This window comes from Miniopterus schreibersii (genome assembly GCF_964146895.1).
Source record: "Miniopterus schreibersii genome assembly, chromosome: 15".
In the NCBI taxonomy this organism is placed as follows: Eukaryota; Metazoa; Chordata; class Mammalia; order Chiroptera; family Miniopteridae; genus Miniopterus; species Miniopterus schreibersii.
Window position 1 is genome coordinate 17,479,375 of NC_138115.1, and position 18,589 is coordinate 17,497,963.

General features: G+C 38.5%; 1 protein-coding gene and 1 pseudogene across 9 annotated transcripts in view; one reads left to right on the top strand and one right to left on the bottom strand.

Annotated features, from left to right (window-relative positions):
- PBRM1 (polybromo 1) overlaps positions 1-18,589 on the top strand; it is a 108,392-nt gene that overhangs the window by 7,597 nt on the left and 82,206 nt on the right. For all 8 annotated transcript variants that reach the window (XM_081160317.1, XM_081160315.1, XM_081160312.1 and 5 more), the window contains 3 exons: positions 4,023-4,170; positions 13,094-13,237; positions 16,900-17,016. In XM_081160317.1, coding sequence (XP_081016443.1) covers positions 4,023-4,170; positions 13,094-13,237; positions 16,900-17,016 — 409 coding nt within the window. The remainder of the gene's footprint in view (positions 1-4,022; positions 4,171-13,093; positions 13,238-16,899; positions 17,017-18,589) is intronic.
- On the bottom strand, positions 6,971-8,241 carry LOC308568081 (leucine-rich repeat flightless-interacting protein 2 pseudogene; annotated as a pseudogene). The gene has a single exon. The product of its transcript is annotated as a leucine-rich repeat flightless-interacting protein 2 pseudogene (transcript).

Sequence of the window (18,589 nt, forward strand, 5' to 3'; positions counted from 1 at the left end):
GAAATCATAAAGTGTGATTCCTCTGTGATGGTTAATTTATGAGTCAACTTGACAGTCTTCCAACTTTGTTATTTTTGAAGGTAGTTTTGTCTATTTGGGGCTCTTTGAAATTCCATATAAATTTCAGGATTGATTTTTCTGTATCTGCAAAAAACTTGGGATTTTGATAGGGATTGTGTTAAATCTGTAGATTGCTTTGGATGGTATTGGTGTTTTAACAAGGTTAAGTTTTCCAATTCAAGAACATGAGATATCTTTCCATTTATTGGTTTGTTCTTTAATTTCTTACAGAAATGTATAGTTTTCAGTGTGTAAGTCACCTACTTGGTTAGGTTTATTCCTGAGTATTTTGTTCTTTTTGATGCTATTATAAATGGAATTATTTCTTAATTTCTTTTTTGGATTGTTTATTGTTAGTATATAGAAATGCAACTGATTTTTTTGTATCTTGATTTTGTATACTGCAACTTTGCTGAATTTGCTTATTAGTTCTAACGTTTTTTGTGTGTGTGTAATCTTTAGAATTTTCTCCATATAAGATCCTATCACCTGTGAACAGAGATAATCTGTCCAGATGGGTGGATGCCTTTTATGTCTTTGTGTCGCCTAATTGCTCTCACCAGGACTTCCAGTGTTATGTTAAAAAGGAGTGGCAAGAGCCAGCCTCCTAGTCTTGTTCCTGACCTTAGAGGAAAAGTTTTCAGTTATTCACCATTTTGAGTATGATACTAGTTGTGGGTTTTCAAATATGGCTTTTATTATGTTGAGGGAGTTTCCATACCTAATACCTAATTTTTTGAGAGTTTTTATCATGTAGCAGCAGCTTCTTCATCAGGAGATGCAGCCTCTCTGGTAATGTTTATATTTTTCAGTCCAACCCTATTCCTGGATCTGTGTAACCACCCTTACTTGCAGTAAATGGCTTGATGTCATTTGTTTCAGGGGATCCCTTGCTGAACTCTTTGTATAGGCTCAATGACTTCTGACATAACACATTGCCATCAATTGGAACATATTTTCTGTTCATGTCTTCCACCCACAAATTTAATGCCTTTTCCATCTTAACTAAGCACTTATCATGTACTGTGGCTATAACTTTTGCAGTTTGAGGTGTTACAGCGAAACCAGCATGAATTTCTTTTTCAAACTTCTTCACAACATCATGGATAGAAGATTCATTCTTATCAATCAGTCTTCACAACCTCAGCATACGATTTTTTTTTTCCTTATTAAGTTAAGGACTTTCATCTTTTCACTTAAAGGAAGCACTTTACAGCTAGCTTCTCTTTGGCATACCTGAATTTCCAGAATCACTGCTCTTGCACTTTGAGGCCATTATTTGAACAGAAGCACTGCAGTATTGCCACAGTCGACCTAATGATAGCTTTACTGGGTACTAAGTGGCCCACAGGCAGGTAGCAGATACAGTGTGGATTCTTTGGACAAAGGGGTGATCCACATCCTGGTCAGGATGGTGCAGGGTAGCATGAATAGCATGCAACTTAAAACTTATGAATTGATTTCTGGAATTTTCCATTTAACATTTTTGGACCACGTTTACTGTAACTGAAATCATGGAAAACAAAGCTGCAAATGAAGAGGGACTACTGTACATTCATTCCCTCTTTGGATTCTCAGTTGTCTACAGATAAATCCCTAAGCCTGAGAGGCTGCAGAAGTAAATGGTATTTAAAAGCTAAACCTCAGCACAAAGCAGTGGACTATGACCCATCAAACCCAGGTAGAGAGAGCCATCTTGGATATCAAGTTAACAAAGCCCTAATGCTCACTCTGAGAAAGTCCCTTTGCACCACTAACACATTGATATTAGGCCTGGATGAGTCTTCATTGGGTACTCACAAATACCTTAATGTTCTTATACTTTCTCTGAGTAGCAGATTGAGTACTCCTTTTATCCCCTAATACTTAATTTTATAGTTCTAGCACCTTGGTCTTGGTTTTTAAATACTATTTACCATTACCCTAGCCTGTTTGGCTCAGTGGTTAGAGTGTCAGCCGAGGGACTGAAGGGTCCCAGGTTCCATTCTGGCCAAGGGTACTTAACTCGGTTGCAGGCTCTTTCCTTGGTCCTGATTGGGGCGCGTGCAGGAGACAACCAATTGATGTGTCTCTCTCACATTGATGTTTCTCCCCCCCTCCCACTCTCTCTGAAAAGCAATGGAAAAAATATCCTCTAGTGAGGATAAATAAATGAATACTATTTACCATTAAAAGAAACTATAGTTCTTTGGGGGAAATTTCTGATTTCAAGGGCAGGAAATATGAGATGAGCTTGTAAGATCTTATGGTACCAGAAAATAAGCAGGTTCTCAAAGGGTGATGGTAACATGTCAAAAGGCCAAAGAAAATAGAAGGCATCTTGAAAGGACTCCTGGCTGAACCCAGAGCAGTTTAAGCATAAAAGTCATTATAATAATAGTTTTTAACCCACTGAGTAAAACAGGAATATATTTTGATATAAATAAATTGGTGAGGAATGGGCTTTTACATAGTCTGGAGGTGTCTATCCATAATGTACAAGGAGAAAAAGAGTAAGGTGGTCAGTTGAGAAGCTGGCAGACACCACAATAGTGAAGTGATCAAAAGTAGCCTCGTCTGAGTAATGAGATGTTGAAGTCATGTGCCACCTGACAGGATACAGTGAGACAAATACACTGTCATTTCTGTCATAGTCCTGCCAAAGTAGCATAATATTCACTTACCAGGAAAACAGGCAAACCCAAATTGAGGGACAACACTTTACAACATAACTGGCCTGGTAATCTTCAAACGTATCAAGATCATGAAAGTCAAGGAAAGACTGAGGAATTGTTTCAGGGTGAAGGAAACTAAAGAAGTATAAGTAAATGCAACATGTGATTCTAGAGTTGATCCTTTTGTTACAAAGGGCAATTTTGGAACTGAGCAAAATATGAGTGGGGTTTGAGGATTAAATGGTGGTACTATATCAGTTAATTTCCTGATATTGATGGTTGAACTGTGATCCTTGTTTGTAGGAAATATACATTAAACTACTCAGCGGTTATAGGACATGTCAGCAGCTTACATTCAAATGGTTCAGAAAAAAGCATTCTTTGTACTATTCTGCAACTTTTATGTCATAATAAAAAGTTTTTAGGAGTTAAATATACTTAACATGGCTATAACATGTCAGCCAAGGTCCCAAGACAGATTAAAAGTAATCTTATCTTACAGCTCTAGAATGAAGTTAACTACCTACCCCCAAGGGAGAATTGAGAAAAATAGCCACATAGATCATATTTTAGACAGCTTGCTTGTCTCATGGAACTTAGTTTGAAAAAAAGCCAGGAAGGATAAAAGTAAACATCCATAAACCCCAAACCCAACTGAAGAAATTATCATTGTAACTACATTGGAAGTTTTCTGTATGTCACTCGCTGTTTCCCCTCCAATATATAATCACTATCCTGAATTTTGTGTTTATCATTCCCAAGGTGTTTTATTTTTTTAATTGTTTGGTCATGCTTGGATACATCTGATGTCCCTTTATCTTTGGTGAGCTGCTTGTGCCGAGGCCCTCAGATTCCTCCTTTGTAACTTTAGTAATGATATTAGAACAGTATAGTTCTAATCTACTAGGCACTTGATAGTACTGGGCAGAAAAAGTTGTTTGGTCACAGTTGATAAAGAGCTTTGAGTATCTGTTTTCAGCCACTATTAAACACCATGAAGTATAAATCATTTCTATTTGCAGAAGATACCATTGACATGGTTTTAGTGTTGGTGCCCTAAATCTTAAATATTTAGCATATAAAAGACCATCACATAGGGTAATTTAGGTTTTTATATCACTAACACATATTTTGAAAAGGGCGTGCATATGCATCTTGCTTTCGTTATTCACTTTTAGTTCTAGTAATGGCAGTAAGTCTGGTATGTTCTATCACTTGAAATATTGACATTACCACAGATATTTTGAAATATAACTCTTTATAGGCTTTGGATTAATACCTTTTAAAAAAACCATTAAATTATAACAGAAATCAACCAGACTATTATGAAGTGGTTTCTCAGCCTATTGACTTGATGAAAATCCAACAGAAATTAAAAATGGAAGAGTATGATGATGTTAATCTGCTGACTGCTGACTTCCAGCTGCTTTTTAACAATGCAAAGGCCTATTATAAGGTAAGAAAGCATCAAATTTGGAAGGTACCCAATTTGATCAATACCTGGCTTTTTAATATTTACCAATCTTGTAGGTGAATAGTGGTTTCTCATTTGGTGGTTTGAGTTTGCATTTTTATTTTTAAAGAGACTGAACTTCCATTCATATGATTATGAACTACTCTTATTCTGTGTCTGCTCGGATCTTTTGTCTATTTTGGGGGAGGGGGTTGTCATTTGTATGTTTCTAGAAATTTTTGAACTAGGTACTAATCTTTTGTTGTTATATGTGTTACAAATATCTTCCTCTGTGTGTCTGTTTTTTCCACTCTTTTTATGGTTCTTTTGATGAGAAGTTTTTTATTTTAATATACTCTAATGCACAAATCTTTAACTTTGTGGTTTATCCTTTGTCTTGTTTCAGAAACTCCTCTTGCCCAAAGTTTATAAAAACATTCTTTTATATTTTCTTCTGAAGGTTTAATAGTTTTATCATTTACATCTAAGCCTTAAAAGCAGCTGGGATTGATTTTTGTGTATCCTGTGAGGTAGAGATACTGTTTTCCTACAGGTATAAGCAGCACCTTAAAATGGCCGTCCCCTCCGCATTTGTCTGCAATGTCATTGCTGTCATTATTTCCATGTGCTCATGGCTCTCTTTCTGACTTTTTATTTCTGTTCCTTTGGTTCTGGCCAGTTTATTGCTGGGCTGTTCTATTCCTGCCTTAATTATTATGGCTTTATAACTCTTTATCTGTTCAGGAAAGCATGTTAGCTATTCTTGCCCTTTTCTTATTCATTCTTGGCCTTTCCTTATATATTTTAGTATTAGTGTCTTAAGTCAACAGTTCTTACTGGAATTGTGTTGACTCTCCATAGATCTTATTTTGGAGAATTGACATAATTACAATATTGATTATTCCAGTCTATGAATTTGGTGTGTCTTCATTTAAGTCTTCTTTAATTTATTTTAGCAAAGCTTTAAGTGTTCTTTTATAGAGATTCTGCAAAAATGTTGTTAGATTTATTAAAACTGTGTTTGTACATACATATTTCCTTTATTTGAGTTATAATGTACACACTTTTAAAGTATAGAATTCAGGGGTTTTGGTATACTTACAAAGTTGTGGAGCTATTGCCACTATCTAACCCAGAATATTTTCATTATCCCCAAAAGAAGAACATACCTAACAGGCATTCTCTGTTGACCCTCCTCCCAGGGGCCTCTTGCAACTACCAATCTACTTTCTGTATGGATTTGCCTGCTTAGGACATTGCATATAAATGGAGTCATACACCATATGACCTTTGGTGACTAGCTTCTTTCTCTGAGCATAATATGTTTAAGGTTCATTGATGTCATAACATGTACAGGGTAGGGCAAAAGTAAGTTTATAGTGTGAGTACACAAAACATAAGAGTTTATTCTTGTATTATTATTTATTTATTATTGTATTATTTTCCATATAAGCAACTGTAAACCTACTTTTGCCCTGCCCTGTATTATGTGGATAATACCACATTTTGTTTATCTGTTTCCCAGTTAATGGACATTTGGATTGTTTTTACTTTTAGCTATAATGAATAGTGCTGATATAAATTTTGTGAATATAAAATTTGTACATTGGTACACCTAACTTGTTATTTATGTTGCTAAAACCTTTTACATCCTAACTGATTTACCTGTATGAACTATCTACTTCCCAAATGAGACGTTTTAAAGTTTCTCATTGTAATGATGGACTTGTCTGTTGATTTTTTCATGTACATATTTTGAAACTATTCAAACAGGAGCATATGAGTTTAAAGTTATGTTGTCCTAGTAAATGGAATTTTTTTTGCATTACATAGTAATCCTCTTTATTGTTAGTAATGTCTTCTGAGTTCTGTTTTGCCTGATATTAATACAGTTATACCAGCTTTATTTTTGTGTTTTTCCCATTCTTTACTTTCAACCTATTCATATCCTTTTAATGCTGATGATTCTCTTGTAAATAGCATATGTGTGAATTTCTATTAATCCAGTTGATAGTATTTATACTTTTTCTATATTCTTTTTTTTTTTTTTTTTGGTCAGCAAAAGGATATGTTTAATAGAATCTCCAGGTAGATGTCCCACCTGCCTGCCCTGCCCCTCTCACCCCCAATTGGAATTATCTGAGGCTTCATTTCACAAAGCAGCAGTAGATGAAATACCTTAAAAGATACAGCACAGCTGATGTTGAAGACTAAGGACCCTACTCTTACTTTAAGAGTACTGGGACCTGGGTTTCCCTGTACCATGCAATAAAGCAAGTTTTATGTACACTCCCCATATCTTTTTCTAACATTTTCTTATATAAATTTAAATATTTTACAAAAAAGGCTTTTTCCTCCAAACATATAAATTTTAGTGAAACATATATTCCCCACCTGTGAACTTGTTTCTTCACTAAAATATAAATGCTATCTGACATGAAGGGCATGCTTTGACCACTGGAGATCACTGAAGTCTGAATTGCACTGTGGAGAAGGCACTTGTGTTTTCTCTGAGGTCTCCAGCAAGTAGTTCAGTGAGCACTCAGAATTGCTGTCCTCCACAACCCAGGTGGAGGCCTCCGAGTGCCCAGTCACTGAGGCAGCTGGGGGCAAATGGTGAGTAAATTTGATTCTAAAATTACGGGAATAAAAAACAAAACCCCCAGCATGGACCAGTTCTTAGTCTAGAATTAAACTACAAACAAAATCTGAATTGTTCATTCATGAAGATTCAACCTATTTCATTCTCTCATAAATTATAAAATACAAAGGTGGCTATATTAAAGACAAAACTCAAACAGTACTAAAAGGGGTTTGTCAACGGACAGAAGTCAGTCTCTCTGGGTGGGGCCCAGGAGAGCAGCCAGGTAGACAGGTGGCCTCTCTGTTGCTGGGCCAGAAGTGCTGTCCTGTTGGCCTTCATCTTCAGCCGCTTGGCCAGGTGGCTGTTGGTCATATCCATCTCCTCAATCTTGTCCAGTGCTGTTCGTAACTCTCGTTGTAGCTTCCTTTTTTTCTGCTTTCAGTTCGTCTTCTACTTTCGGCATTCTCAGCAGCAGTTTTATATCTCAGCACCTGTCCCTCAAGCCAGCTAATACTTTGCTCCAAGGTGGTTATATCCTGTTCTGCTTTTGAAACTTAAACTTGTATTCACTAATTTGTCTATTAGCATCTGTCTGCATTTCGATGAACTGCAAGTCGGAGCCATTCTGTAGTCGGGCCAGGTCACCAGCCACCGTGCCGTCACCCCTGGAGCATTTCTGCTGCTCTTCCTCTAACTGCAGCTTCAGTTTTCTAACCTGTGATAGCAGCTCTTCCTTTTCTCCAGCAAGTTTTCGTAGCCTTACATCTAGAGGACCTTCTGCAGACTCCAAGACCTGAGCAGCTTCCTGAGACACCACAGTGATGGCTCCAACCACTGGCTCATGCTTGACCTCACCATTGGAAGTGCTATCGGGGATTATAACTAAGCCATGTTTCTCAATAAGCTCATCTCTTTGTCAAAGGCCTTCTTTAAGTTCATGCATTTTATGCTGCAACACCCTACACATTTCTGCCTTTCTAACTCCTTCGATTTTTCTTCATTTTCTCTATAAAATTCTGCCATCTGTTCCTCTTGTTCTTCAGTAACATCCTTGAGGGTGTCTGCCTGGTAGATCAAATTGTTCTTCTCATTGTCTAACTGTGCATTAGAAACCATGGCTTTCTTATACTTTTCTTCCATTTCAGACAAAGACTCCCGCAATTCACTTAATGAGGTGTCTGGATCTATTAAGCTGCTGGTGTCCCCGCTTCCTCTTCTAGATGAGTTTCCACTTAGAGGGGTTGTTGCTGAGGCAGAATTTCGAGATGAAGGTCTTGTGTAATTTTCAGCATACTGTTTGTCAGATTTTTCATCCAACTCTTTTTGCTGTCGTTCCATTTCTCTCATGCGTGTATCTCTTCTGCCCGGGTGGCCCGTTTTGCTGCCAGCCTTGCCTCTTCCTCTCTGGCAATGTTACTCAGAGCTTCATCTTCTGCAGAAAATGGGTCTTTCACAGGTGTTCTTTTCCCTCCAGAACCAGGAGTCCCCATCTCGTCTTCCTGATAGTCTTTTAACTCTGAAAAATGATTTCAGTCTGTTTTCAGCCCTGCCTCTGGGCGCGGGCAGTGGCTGCGGTGTGGCCCGGGAAGGGCCGGAGAGTGGCCCATCCGCTGGGAGCCCGCCTGCTGAAGAGCGGGGAGCAAAGGGCGAGGGACGCGGAGGGCGAACTTCATCCCAGGACCCCGGCCAGGCGGGCCGGGCTGGATGCGGCAGCTCCAGGTGCCAGCGGCCGATGAGCCTGTCACGCCTGTGTCCCCTCAGCGCCCAGGCTTAGGCAGCGAGAACCAGCCCCCAGGAGGAGCCGCAGCCCCAGCGGCTGGCAGAGGAGGCGGAGAGGCGGGGCCCTCTATATTCTTTTTTTTTTTTTACCCTCTCCCAAGGGTTTTCTGTGTTTTTTTTTAAGAGAGAGAGGAAGAGAGAGAGAAACATTAATCAGTTGCCTGCCCCATGCACCCCAGTTGGGCATGGAACTCACAACCTAGGTATTTGCCCTGACCAGGAATTGAACCCATAACCTTTTGGTGTAAGGACTGATAATCCAACCAACTGAACTGAGCCATGTGGCCAGGGCTAATCTTTACTTTTTAACTGGACCGTTTCATCATTTCTTTGTAGTTTTAGTGATAACCATTAAGTTTGGATATATTCCTATTATCTATATTTCAACTTTCCCTGGCCAGGTAGCTCAACTGGTTAGAGCATCATCTTGATACACCATGATTGCGAGTTCGATCCCTGATCAGGGTACATACAAGAATCAACCAGTGAAGGCATAATAAGTGCATTAACAAATCGATGTTTCTTTCTCCTTTCTCCCTTTTTAAAAAGCAATCAATAAATAAAAAATTTTTAAGTTTTAGCTTTCTACTTACCTCACTTTGTAATTTATTTCTTATTTTTTCTATCTGCCTTCTATTGGCTTCACTTTGGTTTTAATCTATTCTCTTTTTTTTTTCCTTTTAATATATACATATCTTTTATTGATTTCAGAGAGAGGAAGGGAGAGGGAGAGAGAGATAGAAACATCAATGATGAGAGAGTCATTGATCAAGCCCGAAACTCGGGCATGTGCCCTGACCGGGAATCAAACCCCAGTCACCTGGATCCTGGGTCGACGCTCAACCGATGAGCCACGCCTGGCCCGGCTAATCTATTCTCTTTTATTCCCTCTACAGTTTGGAAGTTGTAAGATTTGTGGATAAACTTTTAGTTCCTATCCAAGAAATTTTAATAAGCATAATTGAATTATTAAAGTCAAAAGTTAATCAGCATCTTAAACCTTCTAAACAATACAAAGACCTTAGATTAATTCAACTCTGATTGCTTTACTTATGCTACTGATGTTTTGTATTTTAGTTCTTTTTGTAAAATTTTTAATACCATAAAATAATGTTATTGTTTTATATAATCAGTATTTTTTATTCACAAACATCTTTCTTTCCCCTCCCTCCCTGCCTCCCTCCCTCCTTGCCTCCCTCCCTCCCTCCCTCCTTGCCTCCCTTTTTAATTCTCACACAAGGATTTTTTTCCCATTGTTTTTTCGGAGAGAGTGGAAGGGAGGGGGGGAGAGAGAGAGAGAGAGACATTGATTGGTTGCCTCCCGCATGTACACTGACCAGGGCTGGGGATCAAGCCTGCAACCAAGGTCCCTGCCTTTGGCCGGGATCAAAGCTGGTACCCTTCAGTCTGAGGGCCGGCACTAACCACTGAGCAAAACTGTCTAGGGCTACTACTTTCTTTATTCATTCTTTTATTGCTACTGAAAAGTCATCTGTTAGTATAATTGTAATTCCTTTAAAGGTTATTTGTCTTTCTTTTCTGGCTATTTTTATTTATTTTTATTATTTATTTATTTGTTTGTTTATTTAAAAAAATTTTTTTATTGTTTGTTTTTTTTTTACATATCTTTATTGATTTCAGAGAGAGGAAGGGAGAGAGAGAGATAGAAACATCAATGATGAGAGAGTCATTGATCGGTTGCAGCCCGCAACCTGGGCATGTGCCCCGACCGGGAATCGAACCCCAATCTCCTGGATCCTAGGTCGATGCTCAACTGCTGAGCCATGCCCGGCTGGGCCTGGCTATTTTCAGTATCTTCTTTTTGTATCTTCTTTTAAGTATCTGCCTTTTGTATTCTGCAGTTTTACTGTGATATGTCTAGATATGAATATCTTTTTACTTATACAATTTGGGGCTTCCTGAAACTTTGGATTGGTGTTTTTCATCAGCTCTGGAAAGTTTTTAGCCATTATGTCTGCATATTGCCTTTGCCCGTTCTCTCTTCTCCTTATAAAACTCAGATTGAAAATTATATCAGAACTCTCTTGGGTCTCCATTTCTCTTTTCATAGTCCCCTTTTTGGTGTCTGTGTTGTTTTTTAGTTCTCATTTTCTTTGAAATCTTTTAAACCAATCTGTTGAATTTTTACATTTTGGTATTTCTGTTTTTCATATTTTGGTAGGGTTTTTTTGGGGGGGGTTCCTGTGCTTTGCTTATATCTTTAATTCCATTGTTCTTTAAATGTGTTCAACATATTTTTTATTCTGTGGCAGATAATTCCAGTATCTGAAGTACTTACATGTCTGATTTGCTGTCATTTCTGTTAGCTTTCTGTTGTGATTCTTTTATTGTGTGTTTCATGGATTTTTATCACAAGCTAGTATTTCTTAGAACTTTATCTCTAGAGATTCTTTGAGTCTGGGATTGAAGTTGAGTTGATCCAGAGAAGAGATTTATTGTTTATTCTAGGCACCTGGCCTATTTTTATTAGTGCTAGCTCATGATAAAGAGTTCTCAGAGGCCCGGCCGGGCGTGGCTCAGCGGTTGAGCATCGACCCAGGATCCAGGAGATCGGGGTTCGATTCCCAGTCAGGGCACATGCCCGGGTTGTGGGCTTGATCAATGACTTTCTCATCATTGATGTTTCTGTCTCTCTCTCCCTCTCCTTTCCTCTCTCTGAAATCAATAAAGATATATTTTAAAAAATAATAAAAAATTAAAAAATTAAAAAAAGAGTTCTCAGAGGTTCATCTTGCGCTTCTTTTCCCATAGTACCATGATTGAGATAGGCGCAGATTGAGCTGGGTGGAGGTTGGGGTGTGTAGTCCTCCTTACTCCTTGACAGTGCAGAAAATGAATTGTTTTGAACTTTCACTTACACTGCAGCCATGGGCTTTGAGTTCCATCTTCTGGTGGCACTTGGCCTTTATCTCCTGCCCTTGCATCCTCCCAGAGCCTTATAAACTAAAGCTCAAGTTTATCTTGCCTTACAAATGCCATCAAGGTTAACGTGGTATTCTGCCTGCTCATCTGCAATCCCACTTTTACTCTATTCCTGATTTTATGGGCATTGCTTACTCTTAACTGGAAGCAGATGGATGTATTTTATTTTATTTGTGGTTAATCCTCACCTGAGCATATTTTTCCATTGATTTTTAGAGAGAGAGGAAGGGAGAGAGAGAGGTGGTATGGGAGAGACAGAAAAAAAACATCAGTGTGAAAGAGACACATCGATTGGTTGCCTGCCACAGGCACCCCAACCAGGGCTGGGAATCCAACCTGCCACCGAGGTACATGCCCTTGACCCTTTGGTGTGCAGGCCGATGCTCTAGCTACTGAGGGCCACATGGATGTACTTTTCAAGTTTTATTATTTTTTTTGTTTTCTAACATTTTATCCAGCGTTGTTTTTACTGGAAAGCTTCAGTTAGAGTTCATTTCCACAAATGAACAGCAAATTAGATATGCAAGTACTTCAGGAAAAGAAATCTTCAAATAAGGTATTAAATATATTAAAAAATAGAAGTGATATCAGAACAATCATTAACTTCTAGCCTTTTGACTTGTATCCTTTAAATTGGGTCTTATCCTTCTTTTTCTATTTATTGTAAGTATAGTTGGTATACAGTATTATATTAGTTACATTAGTTTCAGGTGTATAATATAGTGATATCTCCATACCTTACAATGTGATCCACCCCGCAATTCTATTAATCATCTATCACTATGCAAATTTATCACAATATTACTGACTGTATTCCCCTTAGCGTTATTCACTCATCCTCCCCTCTGGTATCTATCCCTTTGGTCTGTGTTTCTGAGTCTGTTGTTGTGTTTGTTTGTTCATTTGTTTTGTTTTTTAGATTCCACATATAAGTGAAACCATACAGTATTTGTCTTTGTCTGATTTATTTCAGTTAGTATAATACTCTCTAGGTCCATCCATGTTGTTGTAAATGGCAGAATTTCCTTCTTTTTTATTGCTGTGTAATATTCCAGTGTGTGTGTCTGTGTGTGTATGTACCTAGGTTGCTTCCATATCTTGACTGTTCTAAATAAGGCTGAAATGAACATGGGGTGCATATGTCTTTTCACATTAGTGTTTTTGTTTTCTGTGGATAAATACCCAGAAGTGGAATTGCTGGGTTGTATGATAGATGTATTTTTAGGGTTGTGGGCTTTTTGTTTTGTTTTGTTTTTTGAGGATTGTCCATACTGTTTTCCATAGTGGCTGCACCAGGTCTTATTCCTTAAGTGACCTTTCTTAGTAATAATTAGGCTTAATTTAGAAAATCATTTATATTTTGCCTCAAGTCTTTCTGTAATAAGATAGGGCATAAATAAATTTGATTTCAGAATGCCTTTAAAACATACACTTAGTTTTTGAGAAGAAAATTGAAGCCCATGTATCTTTTAATCATAAGTAGTTTAAAATTTGTAATAGAGATTTTGAAGTTATGCCTTAGAAAACCAGTCTTTGCTGGAACAAGATGCTTTAAAAGTAATAATTGATTTATAATAAAATAATAAAGTGATCTTTTTTTCTCTTTTTGCTAATGTACAGCCAGATTCTCCTGAATATAAAGCTGCTTGTAAACTCTGGGATTTGTACCTTCGAACAAGAAATGAGTTTGTTCAGAAAGGAGAAGCAGATGATGATGATGATGATGAAGATGTGCAAGACAATCAAGGCACAGTAACTGAAGGAGTAAGTGTGCAGCTGGAACGGGTGATAGATGGGCTGTTAGGAAGTGGACAAGGCCTCTGTGATTTTCTCTGGGGTGTTGTGGGCTTTCTATATAGTTGTGTTGGTAACTGGGAGAGTAAAAGGGCATAATATAGACAGAGAGCCCCACTGCATTTACAAGGGATCATAGGACATCCTGGACAATGTGTCCCATACTCACGCATGTTTTTATGAATTGCTCTTATGTTAATGCATATTTCCCGCTCAGTTTTAAAAAGAACCTTCATATCATCAAGTGATTCAGTGTTCCTAGATTGAGATACCATGTAAGAGTAAGCTTTGTTGTGATTGAAAGTTGGGAGTCAGCCCTGGCCGGAGTGGCTCAGTGGTTAAAGTGTCGGCCTGCACACCGAGGGGTCTCGAGTTCGATTTCCGGTCGAGGGCACGTACCTCGGTTCCAGATTTGCTTCCTGCCTCCTGTCAGGGCGAGTGCAGGAGCCAACCAGTCTATGTGTCTCTCTCACATCAATGTTTCTCTCTCTCTTTCTCTTCCCACCTCTTTCTCCCTCTCTCCGTCCTTCCCTCCCTTCTACTCTCTCTGAAAAGCAATGGAAAAAATATAAAAATGTCCTCAGGTGAGGAATTAACAACCACCACAAAAAACAAAATTGGAGTTGGAGAGTCAGTGGAATCACCTTAGAAATATTTTTGTAGGTTAGACTGAGTACTGTTCCTAGAATGTGCTAAGTGTATTCCTTCCTCTGGAATTTTGCAGTTGCTCTTTTGCTTAGAATGTTTCCTTTGGCTTTTCCTATCACTGGCTCTTTTTCATTATTGTAATATCACTTAATATCAACTGGGAGAGGACTTTCCTGACCACCTATCTAAATTGTTTGCTCCATACTCCTTTTCCGTCATCACATCCCTCTGTTCTATGGTCTTCAGTCTTTACCACTATATAATTTGGTGAAATAACTTGTTTATTAGATTACATGTTTACTTTCTGTCTTCTCCCAAGTAGAATTATAGTCGACAAAAGAAATCACCTTGTTCACCTATTCCTGACATCTAGATTGTGCCTGACTCGTAGGTACGGATAAATACTTCTTTTGTTTGCTTGTCAGTCCTCACCTGAGGATATTTTTTTCCATTGTTTGTTTTTGTATTTGTTTGGTTTTTTTTGAGAGAGAGTAAGAAGGAGTAGAGAGAGAAGTATTAATATGAGAGAGACACATCAACTGGTTGCCTTTTGCATGTGCCCTGACCGGGGTTGGGAAAGAACCACCAACCCAGGTATGTGCCCTTGACTGGGAATTGGACCGGAGCCCCTTCAGTACACTGGCCAACACTCTAACCACTGAACCACACCAGGCAGGACAGTACCGATAAATTCTTGCTGAATGAGCACACATTTATAAAGAAGAAAGAAAATAATAAAAGGAATTATATCTCTCTTCAGCTAAATAGTAAGATACCCAAAGCAGTACATTTCCCTTTCTTTCCTGAAACTTCGACACAGAAAGAAGCAGTGGTGGGTGAATTTCTCAGAACAACTTCTTGCCCTGACTTGTGTTGCTCAGTGGTTAGAGCATTGGCCCATGCACCAAAGGGTCTTGGGTTTGATTCCCAGTCAAGGGCATGTACCTGGGTTGCAGGTTTAATCCCTGGCCCCAGGCAGGGTGCATGCAGGCAGCAGCCAGTCGGTGTGCCTCTCTCACATCAGTGTTTTTCTCTCCCCCTCCCCATTTTTCCTCCCACCCTCACTCTAAAAAGCAATGGAAAAATATCGTTGGGTGAGGATTAACAACAACAACAAAAAACATAACTTCTTTGTGTATTCTCAAAATCTAGTTTCTGGGGACCTTGTCAATTTTTTTCTAGAAATTAAATGATTGGAATTAAGTAGAAGGCATTTAGGGATTCCCTAAAATTTTACTCTCTGGTATTAATGTGGGAGCAGCAACTTAACCCATGCTTGGACAGAACATTCATTACCTACAGGGGGCTCAGCCTTATTAGGCCTCCAGGGTTCTAGTCAAAAATGAAAATGTCTATATTTAGGAATTGCCTGTGTTTATTTCAGTAAGAAACTGGAAGGATCTTGAATGTTCATATTTATATCTCCCAAACTTCTTTCTAGCCCTAAGTTTCTCAAGAAGGGAGAAGGAATTTTCAGGCCTTTCATTTTTAAATTAAGAATGATGTACTTGGAATTTTCCCAGTTGTGGGAGTAGGTTGTATGAATGCATTTACATACCCTGCTCCCTTTGTCATCTGCAAGACAAAGTAGCTGGTATGACTTGGAGGAGAGGAATCTTGGCTGTAGAATATAACTCTTTTTTCTTTTCTTTTTGTTTGTTTTGTTAATCCTCACCCAAGGATATTTTTTCTGTTAACTTTTAGAGAAAGGGAGGGGAGGGGGGAGAAGAGAGAAATGTCAATGTGAGACATCAATTGGTTGCCTCCCACATGCACCCCGACGGGGTTGGAGGATTGAACCTACAACCCAGGTACGGTATATACCCTTGACTGGGAATCAAACCTGAGACCCTTTGGTATGCAGGCTGATGCTCTAACCACACCGGCCAGGACTAACTCTCCTTTTTGAAGCTAACTCTGTGGTACCATGTTTTAGCCAGGAAGTAAATGATGTAAACATGGGTATTTTAGTCTACTTTCATCAGTATTATGTTGGTTCTCTAAATTTATGTGGCTGGGCACTCAGCTAATCCCATGTCTTACATGTTAAATATTTATTGTGTGTCTGTTTTTGGCAGGCACTGTGATAGACCCAAGAGATTTGTTAAAGCCCTCTCTGTGGAGTTAATGTTGGAGGACCTTAATATTGAGACTATACTAAATAAAAGACCTGTTGGTTTAGGATAAAAATACTAGTGTTTTTATTATTTAAATCAGAAATAACCATTAATCTTTATATTATATGCACAAAACACGGTTTGGACTTGAACTACCATTTAATAAAAACATTGACTGAGATAGCCCGTTGCTCACTGTAGAGACTGGCCAGGCACTCTTTGGGGCATATACTTTCCCATGTAGAAACAGTGACTAAGGTAGGACTAAGCCAGCCATCTGGAGAGCAGAAGTAATGGTCATCAGTTGACTTAATCTCCATTCAGTTTTGATATAACTTGAATTCTGTCATGAGAGCTGGCAGAGCACCCTCTGGTGAAAAGTATGTTGTTCCCACTTTACATATGTAGTTATTCTACCAGAATACCAAGACTTTAGTAGGTATGAACAGATATAGAAGTGAGCGGGTATCATGGGGCATGTTTTTCTTTTTCAGTTGCTCAGAGCCTAAAAATGTAGGCATTTCTAATCATTTATACAAATGGCACTTGAACTTCGCTGTTACAGTGTTTACTGTGGAATGGAGTTTAGTAAAAGGATCTGATCCAAAGGATTCAGTTACTGAAATATATAAGGAGCCTCATTAGTTCCACATATGCCATTCTGGGAGTACAGCTACCGCATTCACCATCTGAGCATTTCCGTATTTTTCAAACTTGTACTTACAATAATTACTGTTTAGAAGTTGCTCTTTTGAGTTGACTTTCAAATTTTGAAAATTATTTCAAATATCAGCATTTGTTGTGGCATTTCTCTCTCAAAGTACTTACTTCTCCCCTCTTTTCTTGCTTCCAAATCCCTCCTCCCAGTCTTCTCCAAGTTACTTAAAGGAGATCCTGGAGCAGCTTCTTGAAGCCATAGTTGTAGCCACAAATCCGTCAGGACATCTCATTAGCGAACTTTTTCAGAAACTGCCTTCTAAAGTGGTAAGTGATACAATTAAAGATAGGTGAATTAAAGTGTGTTTTTTGGGTGTGTGTTTTTTTTTTTAAGTACTTCAAAAGTTTTATTCTTAGTAAATACAGTACACTTAACGGAAGGCGTTGGAGATAGCCAAGGGCTCCTTTTCATGGTCTCAGCAGCACACATATATAGGGTGTGTTCTATATTTGGCTAGAAGGTTGTGGGATTTTAAAAATTTTTGTGGGTTTTTTTTGTTTGGTTGGTTTTTTTAATATATCTTTATTGATTTCAGAGAGAGGAAGGGAGAAGGAGAGAGAGAGATAGAAACCTCAATAATGGGAGAGTCATCATTGATCAGCTGCCTCCTACACACCCCCGACTGGGGATTGAGCCCGCAACCCAGCATGTGCCCTGACTGGGAATTGAACCGCGATCTCCTGAATCCTAGGTCAATGTTCAACTGCTTAACCATGCCTGGCCGGGGTGCTGTATTTTTTTTTTTCATAAAGTACATATAACATAAGATTACTATTTAACCATTTTAAGTGTACAATTCAGTGATATTAGGCTCATTAATACTATCGTGCAACCATCACCACCATCCATCTTCAGAATATTTTCTTCCTAAATTGAAACTCTGTGCCCATTAAACAGTAACTTCCTATTCCCCTATACCTTCAACCCCTGTAACCAGTATTCTACATTCTCTCTCTCTCTGAATTTGACTAAGTACCTGATATAAGAGGAATCGTGCAATATTTATCCTTTTGTGTCTGGCTTATTTCATTTAGTGTAATGTTTCCAGAATTCCTCCATGTTGTAGGATGTGTCCTTTTTGAGGCTGAATAATACTCCATTGTTTGTATATATAGTTTTTTTATACTACATTGTTTTTCTATTCATCTGTTGATGGACTTTTGGGTTGTTTCTATGATGGGTAATTCTAAATTACAAAATAAACACCTAAACTAAACCTTTTATTTATAAAAGACAAAAAGACATTCTGTTTGCTTAGGAGACAGAATGAAAGAAAGATAAATGAATTCTTCCTCTTAGTTCTCCTTAATCACCTGGTAATGGAGAAGAGAGACCTATTTTCTACCCCAAGGAAGAAGAGATTTTCTAGACAAGTAAGACCCTTAAAAGTGTCAGGGCCCCTTGTGGCTTCACACCCAAGATGCAATTAACATAGCTGAAGGTTTCACTTTAGCCTATGGAACTACAAAAATTTCCACTGTAGCACTTAACTCCATTGTGATCATTTACTTTTGTATCTACCTCCTTCCCTAGTCCATGCATTTCTTTTCTTTCTTTTTTTTAAAAAATATATCTTTATTGATTTCAGAGAGAGGAAAGGAGAGGGAGAGAGAGAGATAGAAACATAAATGATGAGAGAGTCATTGATCGAGCCCACAACCCAGGCATGTGCCCTGACCGGAAATGGAACCCCAATTGTCTGGATCCTAGGTCGACGCTCAACCGCTGAGCCACGCCTGGCTGGGCCCATGCATTTCTTAAGGACAAGGACAATGCCATATTTTCTTTGTGTCTCTACCATGTAGTTGGAACCTAGCATGCCATAGATGTGCAAGAAGT